Consider the following 19924-nt stretch of genomic DNA (forward strand, 5'->3'; position numbering starts at 1 on the left):
AATGAAGGTGTGTGTTCAAAGGACGTCTTTTTTCCTCCCCCCCTCATCTACACACATGGTTTATAAATAGACCACATCTTCTTTATCCATTCACCTTTTAATGGACACTGAGGCTCCTTCCACAGTTTGGCTATTGTGGACATTGCTGCTACAAACATTGGGGTGCAGATGTCTTGGTTTTTCACTGCATCTGTAATTTTGGGGTAAATCCCCAGCAGTGCAAATGCTGGGTCATAGGGCAGATCTATTTTTAACTCTTTGAGGAACCTCCACAAAAGAGGTTTTCCAGAGTGGCTGTACCAGTTCACATTCCCACCAACAGTACAGGAGGGTTCCCCTTTTTCCACATCCTCTCCAACATTTGTGGTTTCCTGCCTTGTTAATTTTCCCCATTCTCACTGGTGTGAGGTGGTATCTCATTGTGGTTTTGATTTGTATTTCCCTGATGGCAAGTGATGCAGAGCATTTTCTCATGTGCTTGTTGGCCATGTCTATGTCTTCTTTGGTTAAATTTCTGTTCATGTGTTTTGCCCATTTCGTGATTGGATTGTTTGTTTCTTTGAATTTGAGTTTAATTTTTTATAGATCTTGGATACTAGTCCTTTATCTGATAGGTCATTTGCAAATATCTTCTCCCATTCTGTAGGTTGTCTTTTAGTTTTGTTGACTGTTTCTTTGCTGTGCCAAAGCTTCTTATCTTGATGAAGTCCCAATAGTTCATTTTTGCTTTTGTTTCCCTTGCCTTCATAGATGTATCTTGCAAGAAGTTGCTGTGGCCAAACTTCAACACCTCAAAAAGGGTGTTGCCTATGTTCTCCTCTAGGATTTTGATGGATTCTTGTCTCACATTTAGATGTTTCATCCATTTTGAGTTTATCTCTGTGTATGGTGTAAGAGAATGGTCTAGTTTCATTCTTCTGCACATGGCTGTCCAGTTTTCCCAGTACCATTTATTGAAGAGACTGTCCTTTTTCAGGTGGACATTCTTTCCTGCTTCATCAAATATTAGTTGACCATAGAGTTGAGGGCCCATTTCTGGGTTCTCTCTTCTGATCTGTTGATCTATATGTCTGTTTCTGTGCCAGTACCACACTGTATTGATGATCACGGCTTTGTAGTATAACTTGAAATCTGGCATTGTGATGCCCCCAGCTATGGGGGGGTTTTCTTTTCAATATTCCCCTGGCTGTTCAGGGTCTTTTCTGATTCCACACAAATCTTAAGATTATTTGTTCCAACTCTCTGAAGAAAGTCCATGGTATTTTCATAGGGACTGCATTGAATGTGAAAATTGCCCTGGGTAGCATTGACATTTTCATAATATTAATTCTTCCAATCCATGAGCATGGAATATTTTTCCATCTCTGTGTCTCTTCCTCAATTTCTATCAGAAGTGTTCTGCAGTTTTTAAGGTATAGATCCTTTACCTCTTTGGTTAGGTTTATTCCTAGGGTATCTTATGCTTTTGGGTGCATTTGTAAATGAGATTGACTCCTTAATTTCTCTTTCTTCAGTCTCAGTGTATAGAAATGCCCCTGGTTTCTAGGCATTGATTTTGTATCCTGCCACAGTGCCGAATTGCTGTATGAGTTCTAGCAATCTTGGGGTGTAGTCTTTTGGGTTTTCTATGTAGAGTATCATGTCATCGGCGAAGAGGAGAGTTTGACTTCTTCTTTGCCAATTCGAATGCCTTTTATTTCTTTTTGTTGTCTGATTGCTGAGGCTAGGACTTCTAGTACTGTGTTGAATAGCAGTGGTGAGAATGGACATCCTTGTCTTGTTCCTGATCTTCGAGGAAAGGCTCTCACTGTTTCCCCATTGAGATTTATATTTTCTGTGGGCTTTCTGTAGATGGCTTTTAAGATGCTCAGGAATTTTCCCTCTATCCCTACACTCTGAAGAGTTTTGATCAGAAAAATAGAGCATCCAAATAGAGCTCAAATAGAGACAAAATAGAGCTCTATTTTGTCATATGCTTTCTCTGCATCTATTGAGAGGATGATATGGTTCTTGTTTTTTCCTCTTTTGATATGATCTATCACCTTGATTATTTTACTAGTGTTGAACCAGCCTTGCATCCTGGGGGTAAATCCCACTTGGTCATGGTGAATAATCTTCTTAATGTATTGTTGGATCCTATTGGCTAGTATCTTGTTGAGAATTTTGCAACTGTGTTCCTCCGGGATATGGCCTATAATTCTCCTTTTTGGTGGGGTCTTTGTCTGGTTTTGGAATTAAGGTGATGCTGACCTCATAGAACGAGTTTGGAAGTATTCCATCCCTTTCTATCTTTCAGAACAGCTTTAGTAAGATAGGTAGTGTTTCTCAAAGAAAACACTTTTTCAAATTTCATTTAACATTAACTTTGTAAAAGCCAATAAGCAGCTATAGACAAAATTGAAAAGTAGAAAGTAAAAAAAAAGAGAGAGAAAAAGCAAAGACACATCCTTCCTTCTATCATAAATATAGAGCTCTATTAGTGTTCCCCACAAATATCAGATAGGAACTCTAGATTTCCATATGTTCAGGAGTGCTTCCCATTACTGTGTAGGGAACCATACTGCTTTCAGGTGCGATGATGTCAAGCCAAATATGTATTGGCACTGCCGAGTTCAAGGTCTAATGTTTGTATTCCTTTTTTTATGATTTTTAAAATTTTTATTTATTTATTCATAGAGACACAGAGAGAGAGAGAGGCAGAGACACCGGCAGAGGGAGAAACAGGCTCCATGCAGGGAGCCCGATTGGGGGGCTCAATCCTAGGTCTCCAGGATCACACCCCGGGCTGCAGGCAGTGCTAAACCGCTGAGCCCCTGGGGCTGTCCCTACTGTTTGTATTCTTAAAGCTCTGCTGGATCCCATAGCTGAAGTAGATAACAAACCCAATCAGCATCCAGACACCAGATAGAGCCCAGGTGCCAGTGGTCATCTGCATCATAAGGCAAACATTCAAAAAGATGCTCAGGAGTGGGAGGAGAGGCAGACCAGGTACCTGAAAGTGAAGAGGAGTAGTGCTCTGTGGCTGTCTCCAGATGATCCCAGTGATCCCGGTGATGAGCACCAGGAGCAGCACAACCACTGTGATCCACCCTGGGTCTCCAGAAAGCAGACCTGACCACTGGGTCAGCACCAGGCAGAGAAGAGTCAGCAGCAGAGCAAGCAGTGAGGAGCAAACAGAGACAACCCGGCCAGAGAGTGGGGTGGGGGTGGGGCTACCTGGAAAAAATAGTCCCTGTGGAGTTAGCTTCTCTGCTGCAGATCCTTTCTCCTGTTGAACCTGTGCTTCATTTCCCTCATTTTCCTCCTGCACTTGCACTTCATTTCCCTCATTCTCCTCCTGCACCTGCACTTTATTTCCTTCATTCTCCTCCTGCATCTCTCCTTCATTTCCCTTATTTCTCCTCTCAGGCTGACACCTGGGGATGAGACCACAAGTAACTTCGTTTCCCTCATTCTCCTCTTGCACCTGTGCTTCATTTTCCCCATTCTTCCTCTCAGGCTGATACCTGACAATGAGAACACAAAAAGCTACCAGGGAGTAATCTAGCAGGGCCCAAACTGACATGAGGTCCAAAAGATCTGTGAGTCCAAGAAAAAATGCCATGACTGCTGCAGTAATGCCGATGATCACAGTGGCCACAATGCGTGTGTATTTGCCAGTTTGGATCCTGGCAAGGACAGGGTACAGGAGGCCATCCTTTGCCATCATGTGTATCACCTCACCTATGGGGAACATATAGCTCAAGAAGCTGTCAGAAAGACTACAGAAAAATCCAAAAGTTACAGCATAGTAGGCAGGGACCCAGCCAATATGGAGAAATGCCTCAGGCAAGGTGCTCCAGGTTGGAGCTGGTAGTAAGGCACCATAAGTGTAAGTGCTACAGAGACGCCAAAATGCATTAAAAAACAGATGACCAATGAGATCACAATGCTCCTGGGGATGGAATGCTCAGGATTCTTAGCTTTTTGTACTTGGGCAACAATATATTCAAAACCTATAAATGCATAGAAACAAGTAGCAGCTCCACGGAGAATCCCCTGGAAGCCAAAAGGCACGAATCCTCCAGAGCCCAGAAGGCCCAAGCTAGAGGTGTCATTGAGTCCAGCCTTTATGTAGTCCTCTTCTGTGAGCTTCCAGTTGTGCAGGTCCCCCTTCATGAAGCCAGAGATGGTGACAAAACTGATAACCAAAAGGTTCAATGATGTGAACACTTTGGCAACTAGGGAAAGCTGACTAATAACGTTCTGGGTTAGCAATTCCACGAGCAACAAGAGAAGGCCCACAAAGAAGAGAGCTAGATTTTCTGCAAAGAAACGAGAAACATGTGATACGAATCTCCCATCCAGAGTCTGAGAGTTCTGGATCCTGAAAAGGTTGTCTAAAGCTAAGGTCCAGACATGGATCACAATAGCTGTATAGGCAAAAAAGGAGAGGATGAGGTTCCAGCCAGCGACAAAAGCCCCAAGTTCACCTACAGTGACATAGGTATAGAGATATGAAGAGCCAGAGTGGGGAACCCGAGCACTAAACTCTGCATAGCACAGCCCAGCCAGCAGTGAAGCTAGGCCAGCTACCAAAAAGCTGATCACGATGGATGGTCCTGCTTGATCTCTAGCCACCTCACTAGCCAGGAAATACACACTTATATCCACTGTGTAGTCCAAACCCACGGCCACTAAATCCAGAGTGTTCAGGCTTCTGACTTGCTCATCTTTATCACCCAGTTCCTTCACCTCAGGTCTGTGCACCAGCTTTTGAAACAATTTCTGAAGAGCCTGACACAGCATTCTAGCTGGAATTGAAGAAGATTCTAAGGATCAGATAGTTGTAGCAAGGCCAGGGAGCCAAGAGTATTGGATCTGGTTCATTGAGGCTGAGTTAAGCCAAGTTGGGTTGGGGCTGCTGAGGTCTATTGTTCAGGCTTCAAAGCGTCTGCTTCATATTTCTTCTGGTATCCTTCCATAATGCCTACGGAAGCAATAAATATGTACTGAAAAATGATGTTTAATCAACCAACCAAAACCCAAAAGTAGTATGTAACTTGTTACAGCCCAAGTATCACAGGAACTGACACTAAAAGATATCATAGAAAAATCAATCCTGTTTTCCTCTCAGAAAAGTACCAAAGACCTCCCAATGTTCCACTTTTTTTTTAAAATTTTCTTTTTCAGTAGGTACCATGCCTAGCATGGAGCCCAATATAGGGCCGGAGCTCACAATCCAGAGATCAAGACCTAAGCTTATATCAAAATTCATACTCTCATTCACCTGAGCCACTGAGGCATCCCAGCATTCTCCTCTTTTACATACAACATGATATAATCCCATTTGATTTCATAAATCATGTAGCTTCATATACTAACTAGGAGGTAAGACACAATAGGGCATGTATCTATTGTGCAAGGATTCACACTCAGAATGTGTGCACAGTGCTTAAGAATGAGTTACAACACATTAATTGTTCACTACAGGGCCTCGTTGCAATTACAGACACTTTCTCTATATATCATCAGAGTTTAAAATATATATATTGGCCTCTCGGTCTTAAGGCTCTTAGCCTCAAAATGAACTACCCAAGATTAGATGTTATTTTGCCCTCACTTCTCCTCATTTTGCATCATCCATTCAGCTGTACTGATGGTCAAGAATGTATAGTCCACCCCTTCCCTTTACCCACCTAGGACTACAAGGGTGCTGTGAACAGAGAGGAGGAGGGACAAAGGAGCAGGGCCTTCATAACCACCTGCAAGAAGGAGAGGACCAGGCTGTCTGGGAAAGAAACACTGGAGAAATCGGGGCAGCACCACCCCAGGTCCGGGACTGAGAAGGGAGAGGAGCCAGGAAGGTGGTTTTGTGAATTCTACCATTCAATAAACCTCACCCAAAGCACCCAAGCAAAATTCACTACCATTTTTATGTCCACAATTATGAGTGTGATGGGTAGGGAGAAAAGAAATGAGTCACCTGGTTCAGTAGCTCACAACCTAAACAATTCCCTGTCTCCTTCCTCCCTGGGTTCCAGGAGAGAGGTGAGCTCACTTCTTCTCCTCACTGGCCACACTGTGCTCTCTGTACACACCCTGTGCCATCTCTGATGTCAGCTGCCAGGGGCCTGGAGACCCTGTCCTGCTCTGTGAGCCTGTATTAAGACACTCACATGTCACTATTAATTTTTCACAAGGAGTTATTGTTAACACCCAAACTGTTGTCTGAATGTTTTCTTAATGAGGGATTCCTAAATGTGCTTCCCTATTCCCTTTTATCCCCTTTTGCTATTCAAATGGTCCCCTTCTTAAGGGGAGCAAGGTTTTAGGTGAACAATTCACAGAAAAGCCCGAGAAATGAGTAGTGGAGAACAGAAAGAACAGTCATGCAGACCCCACTCTCCTCTCTATTCAGCCTTTTGTTTTGAGATACTTTTAGGAAATGCTGTCAGAGGGTTTTAAAGACAGAAAATTCAAGTCAAAATTGATGATCCTGGGTTATGGGTCAGACCTTCTCTCTGCAAATCCATCTAGACTCCTTATTTACCACTCACCAGTTCCAATGTTATGATTAACAACAAGCACATGAGATAGATAAGGAGGCTCAGTTCTTAACTTATGGAATCTTTCTACACTATTTGAGGTGTCTCACACACACCCCCAGGCTTCAGACCCTTCCATGGTTCCCACTACTACCTTTCCTTCATAGCCCTTCCTTCCTTCATCATCCAACCTGTGCTTATTCCTCCAGCCTCTCCCCCTGCCCAGTTCCTACCACAGCTGTGAAATCCTACACTCACCCTGTTCTCTTCCCTCTAATACCTTCATGGCCCCTTCACTTACCTACCCCCCAACTTCTCTTTCAGTTCCCAGCTCAGGAGAGCTTTCCCAAGAAACCTGCCCAGATCCGAATGCTGCCATCCCGTTGTGTTCTTAGAGCACTGGGGCTTCCCCATGTTCCATTGATCCTACTGTATCCAAATTCCAGGTCAGCTACAAGTCTCCTCCATCAGACTTTGAGGTAGGTGCTCAAAAAGTATTTGTGGAACAAATGACCACACCAAGAAGAGAAAGAAAGAGCCCGTAATCCAGAATGCCTATCTACTACACATTGAAATAAAGATTTCATAGCCAAGGAAACTTTATAAACCTGGATCAGGTAAAGATATACATAACTAGATTTCTTGTGGAAGGTGAGCAAAATGGATAATGAGAAGGGGAAAATAACTGTGATAACCTTGACCATACATAATTTATGGCAAGTATAAACCACACATAAGTGGTTAAGAATTGCTTGCCTTTGAGGACACTTGTTTAAGAATATCAGGATGCTTTGCAAATAACGTATCAGATAAAGGGCTAGTTTCCAAGATCTATAAAGAACTTATTAAACTCATGACCAAAGAAACAAACAATCCAATCATGAAATGGGCAAAAGACAGGAACAGAAATCTCACAGAGGAAGACATAGACATGGCCAACACGCACATGAGAAAATGCTCTGCATCACTTGCCATCAGGGAAATAGAAATCAAAACCACAATGAGATACCACCTCACACCAGTGAGAATGGGGAAAATTAACAAGACAGGAAACCACAAATGTTGGAGAGGATGTGGAGAAAAGGGAACCCTCTTACACTGTTGGTGGGAATGTGAACTGGTGCAGCCACTCTGGAAAACTGTGTGGAGGTTCCTCAAAGAGTTAAAAATAGACCTGCCCTACGACCCAGCAATTGCACTGTTGGGGATTTACCCCCAAAGATTCAGATGCAATGAAACGCTGGGACACCTGCACCCCGATGTTTCTAGCAGCAATGGCCACAATAGACAAACTGTGGAAGGAGCCTCGGTGTCCATCGAAAGATGAATGGATAAAGAAGATGTGGTTTATGTATACAATGGAATATTACTCAGCCATTAGAAACGACAAATACCCACCATTTGCTTCAACGTGGATGGAACTGGAGGGTATTATGCTGAGTGAAATAAGTCAATCGGAGAAGGACAGTGTATGTTCTCATTCATTTGGGGAATATAAATAATAATGAAAGAGAATATAAGGGAAGGGAGAAGAAATGTTGGGAAATATCAGAAAGGGAGACAGAACATGAAGACTCCTAACTCTGGGAAACAAACTAGGGGTGGTGGAAGGGGAGGTAGGAGGGGGGTGGGGGTGAATGGGTGACGGTCACTGAGGGGGGCACTTGACGGGATGAGCACTGGGTGTTATTCTGTATGTTGGTAAATTGAACACCAATAAAAAATAAATTTATTATAAAAAAAAGAATATCAGGATGTCTTGGAGTATAGGCAACCAACCACCCATGCCCAGTTAGAGAGTCCATACTTTTGGAAGATGTCATGCTCAAGCCCTATAATACAAGTAGGATGCCATAAGGCAGAGGTTCTCGCTTCAGGGAACAAAGAAAGGGATGCCCTCCTCACTCCTTTTTGTCCTATCTTGACCCTCTCAGCCATATTCTCTCAGCCATATTCTACAGCCTTTCCCCAACCTGCATTTTGAAGGCTTTCCTAAGCCATCCTAAGTGATCCTCATCTCCAGCCTTCCTCTCCTTCCCATCAGCACTTATAGCCTGTCCTGATGGTCTCCTGAAACTAACTTTTGCTTTCTGTCAGCTAGTGTCATTAATGTGTTCCTTAAATGCCTTAATAGTCTAAAAGCTTCCAGAACAATGGGCCAGGATCTATATGCATCTTCATTCTGGATTCCACACTCCCATCTCCAACCCTCACTACCCAGGACAAGGATATGCTCATAATTGTATCAAGAAACCAAAATAGGCATTTAGGACAGAGAAAATGAATATATAGATGTACATATTAACTACTATATCTTGAGATTACTTTCTAGGAATCTTTCTTCTGAAAGGTTGTTTGGGGTTTTTTGGAAAGAGAGAAAGGGCCAAATAGAGGTATAAACAAGAGAGTAGAACGTCCACTATTATCTATTTCAAGAATATCCAGAGGATGTTTGCAAATGAAGGCCCTGGGCCTGTGAATCTCAGTTTAAGTAGGAAACAGTTTCTCCCAAAGGAGGTGCTTACCACAGGGGAGGTGGTTCAAGAAATGCAGAGAGGGGCCATGGAACATAAAGGCAGCATATATGAATTCCGTAATGCCTCCAGCTTCCCCTTCCTTCACTCCTTCTCCCTGTGTTTGTATCAGTCTCTGAGCTCCTTCCAAACTTCAAAACAAAAATTCCATCCCATGTTGCCTGGAAGAACTCCTGTCAAATCCAACAATCCACTCCCTAAATTGTAGGCTGTCTTGCTTTCCCAGCCAGCCCCACCAAGTCTCTTCCATCCTAGAGATCATTGTGTTCACTTCCCTGTCTCTGAGAAGGGTACTGCCCTCACTCTGGACTTTTATTTTTCAAAACATTTTTACAAGGCAGTAACTTCCACTATTTTCCATGGTAGGGAGTTAATACTCCTGCCAAACAGGAATTTGGCCTTGTGTTTCCTCCTGAATAGATTCAAAGGTAGTTTGGATAAGAGTTGCGTTGATAGAAGTTTGAAAGACTTGAGGTGAAGGCTAATGGTGCCATTAAATAATTGTTTTCAAGTTCTCAAAGTTTCAGAAACATGGACTATAAATGCAACATCTGCAAAGATCACGTTAATTCTCTGTATCCAAGCACAGCTCCTTCTTGATCCCAAAGTGTATAAATACTCTCATCTTCCTTCAAATTTCAGGGCAATGAAGCTCCAGAGCCAATCAAACCAGAGCTCTAAAATAAACATGTATAAAGTCTTTTGGAGAGGTGGGCTTCCCCAGAGTTTCTGAAGTCCTAATTCAAGCAGCCCTGGACTCTAGTAGGGGGCAGTCAGGAATATAAGTGTAAAAGCTTTGAGTTCAGGGCATTAGTTTGAAATAGTAGTAAGTGTGGTGTATGTGTAACCAACCCTTTTGTATTGGGAACAGGTCAGAATATGTATGAAAAGGTAAACAGAATGAAAGCCACCATAAAACTGGGTCTGAGTCACAAATTGAAGGGTAAAAAAAGTAGTACACAAAATAAAACGATATATGTAATTTCCCCATTTTTCTCTTTTTGTTTGTAAAGTCTGTCTAATCATGGTCCTTCATTTATTCATTCAACAAGTTGCTCCCTATTTATTTTGTACTACGGATAAACCAAAGTAGAACATACACATCCCTTTACTGAAGTTGCTTCAGAGGCTGAATTCCAACATTTTTGCAGTAGAAAGCAAAAAACAAAAACAAAAACAAAAACAAAAAACAAATTAATAATAAGAAGATATATTGAGTTAGATTAGCAATCAGTGCTACCTAGAAAAGGAAAGCAAGAAAAGGTTAGGAGGGCTTCAGAGTGGGTTTTGAGATTTTAAAATACATGGTCCAACATGGCCTCATCTTCACACTGTTATGCAACCATCACCACCACCCTTTTATAGAACTTGTTTATCTTCCTCACCTGAAAATCTGTACCCACTAAACAGTAACTCCCCATTCTTTCCTCCCTGCAGCCCTTGGCAACCACCATTCTACTTCCCATCCTTATGAATTTGACTTCTCTAGGTGCCTCGTGTAAGTGGAAAAATATACAATTTTATCCTCTTGTGACAGCTTTGTTTCACTTGGCATAATGTCTTCAAGGTTCATCCATGTTGCAGCAGGTGTCAGAATGTCCTTTTCTGTAAGGTTAAATAATATTCTATTGTGAATATATCCCACACCTTGGTTATCTGTTTATCCACTGATGGACATGCTGATTGTTTTACCTACTGGCTGCTGTGAATAATCCTGTTATGAATATATGGGTCTAAAAATATCTTGTGAGCCCCTGCTTTCAAATCCTTGGGATATATACCCGGAAGTGGGATTCCTGGATCACGTGGTAATCGTATATATAATTTATTGAGAAAGCATCATACTGTTTTCTGACAGCAACTGCCCTATTTTACATTTCCACCAGCAATGCACAAGCTGTTCAATTTCTCCACATCCTCTCCAACATTTAATATATTTCTGGATTTTCTACCATTTTTCCTATAATGTCTATAAATAACTACACAGATTCGTTCAGTATACTTTGCATTGGGTCTAAACAGAAATTAGATGGTCTCTCAAGGAGAAACTATACAAGTTTCTAAGTGAGAAAGTCTGGATTCAATCTATTAAAGATCAGATTTCAACTAAGTATAATGAATACAAAGGCAAATAATAAAATTCAGGCACCACAGTGATTCTTTGTGCAGAAGAACTCAAGCAAAAGCAGCTTTTTTTCTTCCCTCTAATTTAGTGACACCACCACCACTATCTTCAAATCATCACACACTCAGTAATACACAGTGGAAGACAATAGTGGCATATACAGAATTCCCCTCTCTGGGAACTTAAAATTTAGTGCATTTCATGAATACCTCCCCACCTGCTGAAATAAGTAAAAGATACACAAACTATGAACAAGAAAGGGTATTGCTAAGTAAGAAATAAACAGTCAAGGCAAGGGCATGTTAGATCCCACTTGGCTTACTAGTAGATGAAAGGGAACGGTATAAGGACCACATTTTCCAGTGTTGGCAACACTACTGAGAATCTTCTGTGCATTGAGGGTCAGCCTGAAAAGATTGCGAGGAAGAGGCAGGAATTGATATTGTGTAAAACTATAACCATCTTGATATTGTGCATAACTGTTTCCAAAGAAAACATCACTTCAAGCTACATCTTCACTTGGGCCATGATCCAGTAAGTAGAGCTTCTTTAGGCCTTCCTTCTCTGCCCCTCCCCTAACCACAAAACAAATTCTACCACACCTAAGCCAGTAAATCCAGTTTGTCCAAATAGACAGTTCCAGTTAAATATTTGCTACAGATACTAATACAGATCAATAAACTAAGATATAATATCAATGCTAATAATAATAATTCTTATCTATCCTGACCTGTGCAGGAAAGAGAGAAACCATTGCTATAATAATAAGTGTATAACTTCTCTCCTAGGGAAAGAGAAGGAAAGGTCATATAACTTCCCCAAAAGGTTGAAAAGAAAGTTGAAATAACCAAATTCAGCTCATGCTAAAGAAAATAAATATCCCAACTTATCTCCCAGGAGTCCTGTGAAAACAACCTCTCTAAACAGATCACTTACCAGGCATCCTCCCACCTATATTCTTACATTGTACTATATTCTGTTTACATGTGACTTGGAAGAAGCCTTTGTCTCCCTTTCTAAAATAAAAACTCTTTAGGGTACATCTTCTTCATCTTCTCACCATGAGCCTAAAAAAGCCAAATTCTGCAAGTAAATTTTACTAGGTACAACCAAGACTTGAACCTGAAGGCATGGCATCCCCCAAATTGCTCATTAGACCAAGAGTTAATACACCCACCTCCTCCAACTCACCTACCTACACTACCACCTCCAGCACTACACCTCTCAAATCCCATCCTAGCCTGGCAGAGGCTGAATTCCAACAGTGAAAAAAACACATCCTGATACAAACTAACAGGCTCAACACCAACTGTTTGTGAACCAAATTCACCCAAATGGAGCCTAATTTCTCTGTAGATGGAGATTAAACATTTTGTTTCCTCCCACAAGATATATGGAATCCCACTAACTGCAATAGCATGCTAGGAGCATTGCACCATTAATTGGGTAAACAATCAGATAGCCAGGGCTTCTCTAGAAGCTGTAGAGATTCCGTATTATCTAGTATCATTCTGGGGTGGTTGTGAACAGGTGCCTTTTCTTAGTCCCTCTGGAATCATTTTAGAAAAGACAGATTGAAATGCAATATTCATCATTCATGATCTGAAACATTTATAGGTTTAGATTCAGTCAGAATCCAGTGCTGGAAATTCTTCATATTTCTATCACACCAAAACACAAGATGATCAACTTGAAAATCAGAAAAGCCTGGGCTTCTGCTCCTAGAAGTCTTCAGAAACAAGATGGGCTACCAGGTAGAACCAGAATGAGATTATCCAAATAGGAAGCAGAAAGAGAACCAGAAAAGCCAGGAAGGGTGAGCAATTAAGGGATTAGAAAGTAATGGGATTCATTAATGTCAACAGTGAAATTCACTTTCTTCTCTACTTCCCCTTATGATTCTCCACTCCATTTTCTCAATTCTGAATCCTGCCAATGCAGAACACCTAATAAAAATCCTCCTCAGGATAAAGAAGTAGAAGGAAATCCATCTACCTGTCCACTTCATTTTCCAAACTACAACTATAAAATAGGGGAGCACTGATTCACAGTCCTTTTTACCAAGAAGCCTTACTAAACAATTTGTTTTTTCCCTTAAATCCTCCCTTTTCTCGTAAGCCCAGAATCTAGAGATCCATCCAGTGGTCCCATCCGTCACTATACTGTTTCCACATTTAGACTAGCAGTGGAGGGGGGGGTGTCACAGCCCATGGCGCCTTCTTTCGTGAACCTTCTCCCAATATACAATCTCAGTAATACACTGCACACCAGTTGGCTTAGGAAAGACCGACTGTCTCTCTGGTTATGTTCCTTTATATTTTTAAATGTGCCTCTCTGTCCTCCTCTGTAAGGACTCAGCTATCTGTCTCTCCATCCTATATCACCAGACTTGGCTTCCTTCCTCAAATAGCCCTAGGGAGCTGCTTCACACCACCACCATCTTCTTTGGAGAGGTAACTGTTTTGCTTTGTTTTGTATTTTTAATTTTATTTATTTATTAGAGAGATTGAGAAAGAAAGACTGGGGATCCCAGGGTGGCGCAGCGGTTTGGTGCCTGCCTTCCGCCCAGGGCATGATCCTGGAGTCCCGGGATCGAGTCCCACGTCAGGCTCCCTGCATGGAGCCTGCTTCTCCCTCTGCTTGTGTCTCTGCCTCTCTCTCTCTGTGTCTCTCATGAATAAATAAATAAAATCTTTAAAAAGAGAGAGAGAGAGAAAGGCTGTACTGCATAAGCAAGGAGGTGAAGCAGAGGTAGTGAGAGAAGCAGACTCTCAGCTGAGCCGGTAGCCTGACATGGGGCTTGATGTCTAAGGCAGACGCCTAACCAAGTGAGTCATAGAGGTACCCATGTTTTGTTTTGTTTTGTTTTGTTTTTGTTTTGTTTAATTGCAGGGAAGTGAAAATTCTATCAAGTCCTGAGCTCTTCCCCAAATAAAGATCTATATATGACTTCCCCACCAAGACCTACCTGCCTCACCCCAGTTCAGGCAACATACTCTACAAAAGAGACCATCCACCATTAAGGGACACTCTGCATCCATCTTCCCTAGTTCTTTCCTATCTCCACTCTACTTTGTGTTCTGCAATAATCAAAGAAAAAAGGGACAAAGATAAAACAAATGAATATATTTCAGAAATCCCATTTATCACTTTGGAATATACTTGGTGAAGAAATTGGCCTTTCCACATGATTTTGCATAAACTAAAGTTAAAATGTACCCACCATCCAGAAACATATAAAACCCATGAACTGATAATGTAGCCCAAGGGCAAGAGAAAACCTAGAAATCAACATTTTCCACATATAATCAAGAAAAAAGGTGTCATGCACAGATAAGTGTTCTCTGGGTTTCTAGTGTTGGCCTATCACCCACGGTACATGGTGGTGGGTAGTCTAGAAGAGTAAAGAACAGTATAAGGTTCAAAGGGCCTTCAAAATGAAAGAGTTGCCAATATGTTTTGTGATAACAGCAAACTGCCTCTTGGTGACTCAGTGTTTTAATGGCCACTAGGCAGCCACACCCCAGGGGACTTTAGTAATCTTTCCTCTTACACCTTTACCTGGCCTATAATCCATCCTCACCACAACTCTTTTAAATTAGAAAAGAAAGGCAGAGAGATACCTTCAGCAGCTGTAAAAATATTAAGCTCCTTCAGCCTGCAGTAGAAGCCCCTCAAATCTTCCCTGGTGTTGGGGACCACCTTATCAAACTGGACCTGTTCATCTTCAAAGTCCACACCATTGTCCTCCCTAAGATGTAACACAGAGACTTCCAGAATCTCCAGCGAGAAAGTGAGGCAAAATAGGAAGGAGGCAGCAGTCAGGCGGAAGAATCTTCACTCATTCAAAGAATATGTCTTAACATTCTCTGTGGTAGGCCCTGCAGGAGAGACAAAAATGAAAAGAAGGTGGCTCTATACCAGGTCAGAAAGGAAAAGGTGAGAAGGAGGGCAGGACAAACCGGTTGAAGGACGCTGGAGGTGAAGCATCAGGAATAACTTCCCCTAACTCAGATTTTACTCATCAGAGCTGAGACCATTTCTGATCTGGAGCTGAACAGAGTGTAAGCCTCCAAATCCCTCCGAGCCCAGCAAACCTATGTGCCATTTTCAATCTCACAAGGCAGTGGTTCTACACCAGTCAAATCAAAGTCTAGTTCTGATGCCATGAAATACCCTCTGCTCAAACCCCACAGGGCTTCCACAGCCAGTGGCACTCCAAGCCCAGGCTTCTTATTCTCTGGCTCTGTCTCAGTTTTCCTGCCAACTCTATAAATGGGGCAAATCACTTACCTAAGGGCTGCTTCCATCTCAGAGGAGAAACACTTAGGAAGAATGTGCAAGACAAACCTAGGGACAGAGAAGGAACTTAGCCAAGCAGAGTCAGGACTTGGAGCAGAGCTCACAGGGTGCCCTCAGGAAGTTGAGGTCCTGGGGAGGCAAGGTCCTCATGGGGGTGGGTCCTCAGGATTCTGAGAACTAACCAGGCTGGGAATCAGGGAGCTGGTGCCAAAGGGCAGAAGAGGCCTGGGAAGAATGTGAAAGTAGGAAGGAGGTGGCTCAGCTGGAATCCTGGGAAAAAGCTGTGGTGGACAATGGAAGACTAGTGGGGCCCTGCATGGTGAGGAAGTGGACTAGGGGCTTAAATGGGACTTTGTTGGAGACTTTGTTGTCAGGAAGAGATTAATTTAGAGGTTACCAATCTCTCCAGCATCCTGGGTATGGAGAAGGTCCTGGCTAGCAAGAGGCAAGAGACTGCTGGAGTCCAGCCTGTGGTGATTTGGTGGCCAGTCCCAGATCCAGCTAAGAAGCCCATTCATCAGTCCTGTAACAAGGACAGAAGCAGCCCCACTCCACCCTAGGTGCTTCTCCCAGAATCTCCTACAGGTTCCTCTACCAGCACCACCCATCATGACCCCTCCACCATATTTCCAATTACTCCAGGGATAAAACTAAAAGGGAAATTTCTTAATCTTTACCCCAAGGGATTTCCTGAAACTGTCACTTAGTATTCATAGCACATTCTGACTAATGTATATTGAGCATCGTGGTAGAGGAAGTAAAGATACAGTGCCTGCCTACAGAGTTTCCTGCTCTCGACATTTATTACATAGCACTTCCAAGACCCTGAAACAGTGGCCAGTGGAAAGGGCCTCTTGCTTCCTAGATGTTAATCTTCAAACAGAGGCAAGACATCCCAAGATGGAGAAGGTGGGGCCTACTTAGACACCCAGGGCCGAATCCACTCATGATGTGACCACAAACCATGGATCTCCGGGAAAAGTGGAACCACTGTACTTGACAGTGACAAGATGCCTCTAAACCCTAAATTAGGTTCCTTAAAGCCTGGGGTACAGGTGGACGGAAGGGAGAGAAAGGGAGCAGCAGGTCCTTAAGGGGACAGAGTCTATACTAACTACCTGAAGGGAGAGCATTGAACTTGGAGCAGAAAGAACTGCCCCAGATCTCAGGAAGAACCTCCACCTGAGGAAGACCTACAGATCCCACCACCCCTGTCCTAACACATTTCCAGGAGGCAAGTCCTGTCTTCCAGGCTCTGTGCTGGGGAGGGAGTGAGTGGCTTAGTCCAGACCACAGAGCCAGGATTCCCAGAGGCAAAGGAGCCTGGCAGGATTGGCAGGAGGGCTGTGATGACAGGACAGTAGGGGAGGGGCAGCTGGGTGTGTGATCTGTGTCTGTTCCCAGGTCCTAGGCGGTCTTCCCTGCCTCAAACTGGGATTGTCCCAGATGTGCCTCTGCTTAAGGCAAAGAAGGGCAGGTGCAGGGGAGGGTCTGTGTATCCTGCATCGGATCCCCAGAGCAATCCCTTCCCCTTCTCCTTGTGCTACTCACTGCCTGCTGGGGAGAGGGTGGGAGGCTGGGGACAGGCCAGGGTCCCCAGTTACTGGGGAATAAAAAAAACTGGCAGAGGCACTGCTTTCCCTCCCTCCCACAGGGCAGCAGGGGTGTGTTGGCAGCCTGGAGGCCCTCGGGCAAACAATGAGGCCTGTCCAAGCCCAGTGGGCCAGGGGTGGTGCCTTGAGCCTGGGCACTACAGGACTCCTGCCTCCAGCCCACTGAGCTCTGGAGGCCCCACCAAGGCTGAGGCCATATTCCCCGTGTTCCCTTGCATGCTACTACCCTCATATCTGCCCGGTGGAGTGAGCAGCTTCCTGAACTCCTTCTATTCACCCTAGGGGCACACCCAGACCCCCTGCAAGTCAGGGCTGAGCACCAGCCTCACCACTGCTGCCCTTGCTGCTGTGCCCCTGGCCTGGCTGCCTCCACAGTGGACAGAGCAGCTCTGAAGCCTCCACCTGTGTCCAAACCAGATGACCAAGCTGCACCCCTATCTCTGCCTCCACCATCGCCACAGCCACCACCACCACCTTCATAGCCTCAATCTGGATGGTCCCCATGGCCTGGGTCACATCTGCCTCTGAGAAGAAGACAAAGAGCAAGGGAAACTACACATGCACCCTGTGCGCCAAGGAGTCCAGAACAGCCACAGTCTCTGGAGGCAGGAGGCCATCCACATGAGATCCGGGATATCTGGGTTCCTGGGTGCTGTGGAGATGCCCACCGTGGTGCCCCAGGGCCACCTGCATGTCCCCAGCTGAGTGAAGCCTGCAGGGGAGGGGGAAATGTGGGTGCAGGCAGGACCACAGGGTCCACAGGGGCCCAGGGGCCATAGGAGGCAGGTGACAGCGCCCACCTCTGGAAAGCACACCCTTGGGAAGCACACCTGTGAGGTGAGGCAAGGCCTTCAGTAACGTCTCCCATCCAAAATGACGGGAGCTGTGACACTCAGACAAGAAGCCCTGCCCGTGCCCTGTGTGCCAGCAGCACCGCAAGCACAAGGACCTCGTGAGCTACCAGGAATGTGCATAGGACATAGGGCACAGTGCATAACCCCACAACGGCCCCCAGTGTGATAGAGCATCGCCTGCAGCGTCACCTCAACACTAGGCTCAAAATATGCGCTCTACAGACAGCCTTCGAGTGGGACACGGGTGGCAGCTTTTGCTACTAAGGATCTACTGTGGGCGCACATAGTACTGCACCAAGAGGAGGGACAACACATGTGAGGTGAGATGCCAAGAAGTGCACTGCCGAGGCCCTCACCATGTCGTTGAGCTCCGCAACAAAGCTACAGGTGAGGTCTGTCCTAGGGCAGCAGTGGTGATGGTGGCCTGGCACACCTGACCCCACACACACCTGTTCCCTCGGTTGTGCTGAGGCCCCCTGGAGAGTGGGCAGGGGGGAGAGGACAGGAGTGGCCCCTGCCCTCACCCCTCTCCTCTATGGACCCCCTGCCCTGCCCTTCCAGGGATCTGGGAGCCTTGGTGGTCCTTCCCCCTCCTTCCACCCTACCCCCTACCACTGTCTGCTGCCCGCCGCCCCTCCCAAGAAAGCGGTGGGGTTTTTTTGTTTTGTTTTGTTTTTAGCATGGGGAGGGAGGTTAGGAAGAGAAGCATCAAAGATCTGTCTTAAAGTGCAGAAAAGGTGAGATTGGAGAAGGTGCAGAAGCAGGGAAGACGGGGAACCAACTTCATAAGGCCAGGGTGTTTGGGTCCAGGCTCTAAACATCATCCTACCTAAGCTCTGTCAGGGTAAAATAAGCCAAAGGCAGCAAAAGAAGGAGCCACTAGTGCTAGAGACAGAACAAGTGATGGAATTTTAAGGTGCCAGGATAAGCAGTAGGGGTTTCAGTAACTACAGGAGCTTCCTGCAAGTGGGCAGAATGCTCCCACGGTGTCCGCCACCCCTTGTCCACCCCACATCTTTTTTTTTCACCCACTCTCCTAGGAGCTGTGGCCCTGGCCATGTCATCTGGTTCCTGTGTCCGCTGCCCATTCCCACTCTTCATCCCTCCTTTTGCATGGACGATTAAATTTTAAATGAAAAAAAAAAAAGGGAAAGGTAGTGGCCCAGGGCTGCGTGGAAATAGAGGGTGCAGAGCTGAGATCTTAAGTCCCTCCTTCAGGCAAAGATGGAGGAACCTGGAGGGTGACCCTAGTGATGTCACAGGAAGTATCTGAAACTTGAAGGGGGGAAGGAGAGAAGAGGGGAGGAGGCCAGGGTGTCTGTCTCAGGAGCCAGAGACAGGGGGAGAGGCTGGGAGACACAGAGATGAGAGAAGCAGGGAGAGCCCTGGAAGGAAGGGGAGAGAGGGACCAGGGATGGGGGAGGCAGCACAGGCGACAGACAGCAGGACATGCAGGTGGAGACACTGACAGGCTCCCAGGGTGAGACTCACACAGATGTGAGGGGAAGAGAGACCCTCTGACCCTGAGGGAGGGACACAGGCGGGGGACAGCCAGAGGGAGGAGATAAAGACAGACCCAGCTGAGGGCAGACCCAGCTGGGAAACCTCAGAGCACAGGACATCTGGAGTCAGACAGACAAACCCCCAGACAAACAGATGCATTGACAGAGGTGAAGGTGAAGGAGGCCACGATGGAAGGAAGAAGCCAGGGCTGCAGGGAGAAGGTGAGGGAGCAGACAGGGAGAGAGACGGGGCAGGTGTGCAGCAGGAAGGGGAGCCAGGCCAGGGAGGGGGCTGCAGAGTGGCTCCAGGAGCCTCTGCCCTCCCTCCTGGCTCCTGCTGAGCCCGGGCCCCTCTCAGGACCTGCTGCTGCTGGATGGGCCCAGAGAGCTGACAGGGCCAGGCTGCTGCCAGGGCTGTCCCAGGCTCCTTCCTGTGCCCACCTGGGGGTCCCTGGGGCTCTACGTGG

General features: G+C 45.2%; 1 protein-coding gene across 1 annotated transcript; it reads right to left on the reverse strand.

Annotated features, from left to right (window-relative positions):
- Nucleotides 1-1794: 1794 nt before the first annotated feature.
- Nucleotides 1795-15668, reverse strand: LOC121479680 (cationic amino acid transporter 3-like). The gene is given in 4 exon segments (XM_041735407.1): nt 1795-3840; nt 3843-4969; nt 14810-15067; nt 15480-15668. Coding segments are annotated over 2 exon segments (1989 nt in total). The 5' UTR covers nt 4789-4969; nt 14810-15067; nt 15480-15668; the 3' UTR covers nt 1795-2797.
- Nucleotides 15669-19924: the final 4256 nt, after the last annotated feature.

Source organism: Vulpes lagopus, chromosome 21 (assembly GCF_018345385.1).
Source record: "Vulpes lagopus strain Blue_001 chromosome 21, ASM1834538v1, whole genome shotgun sequence".
In the NCBI taxonomy this organism is placed as follows: domain Eukaryota; kingdom Metazoa; phylum Chordata; class Mammalia; order Carnivora; family Canidae; genus Vulpes; species Vulpes lagopus.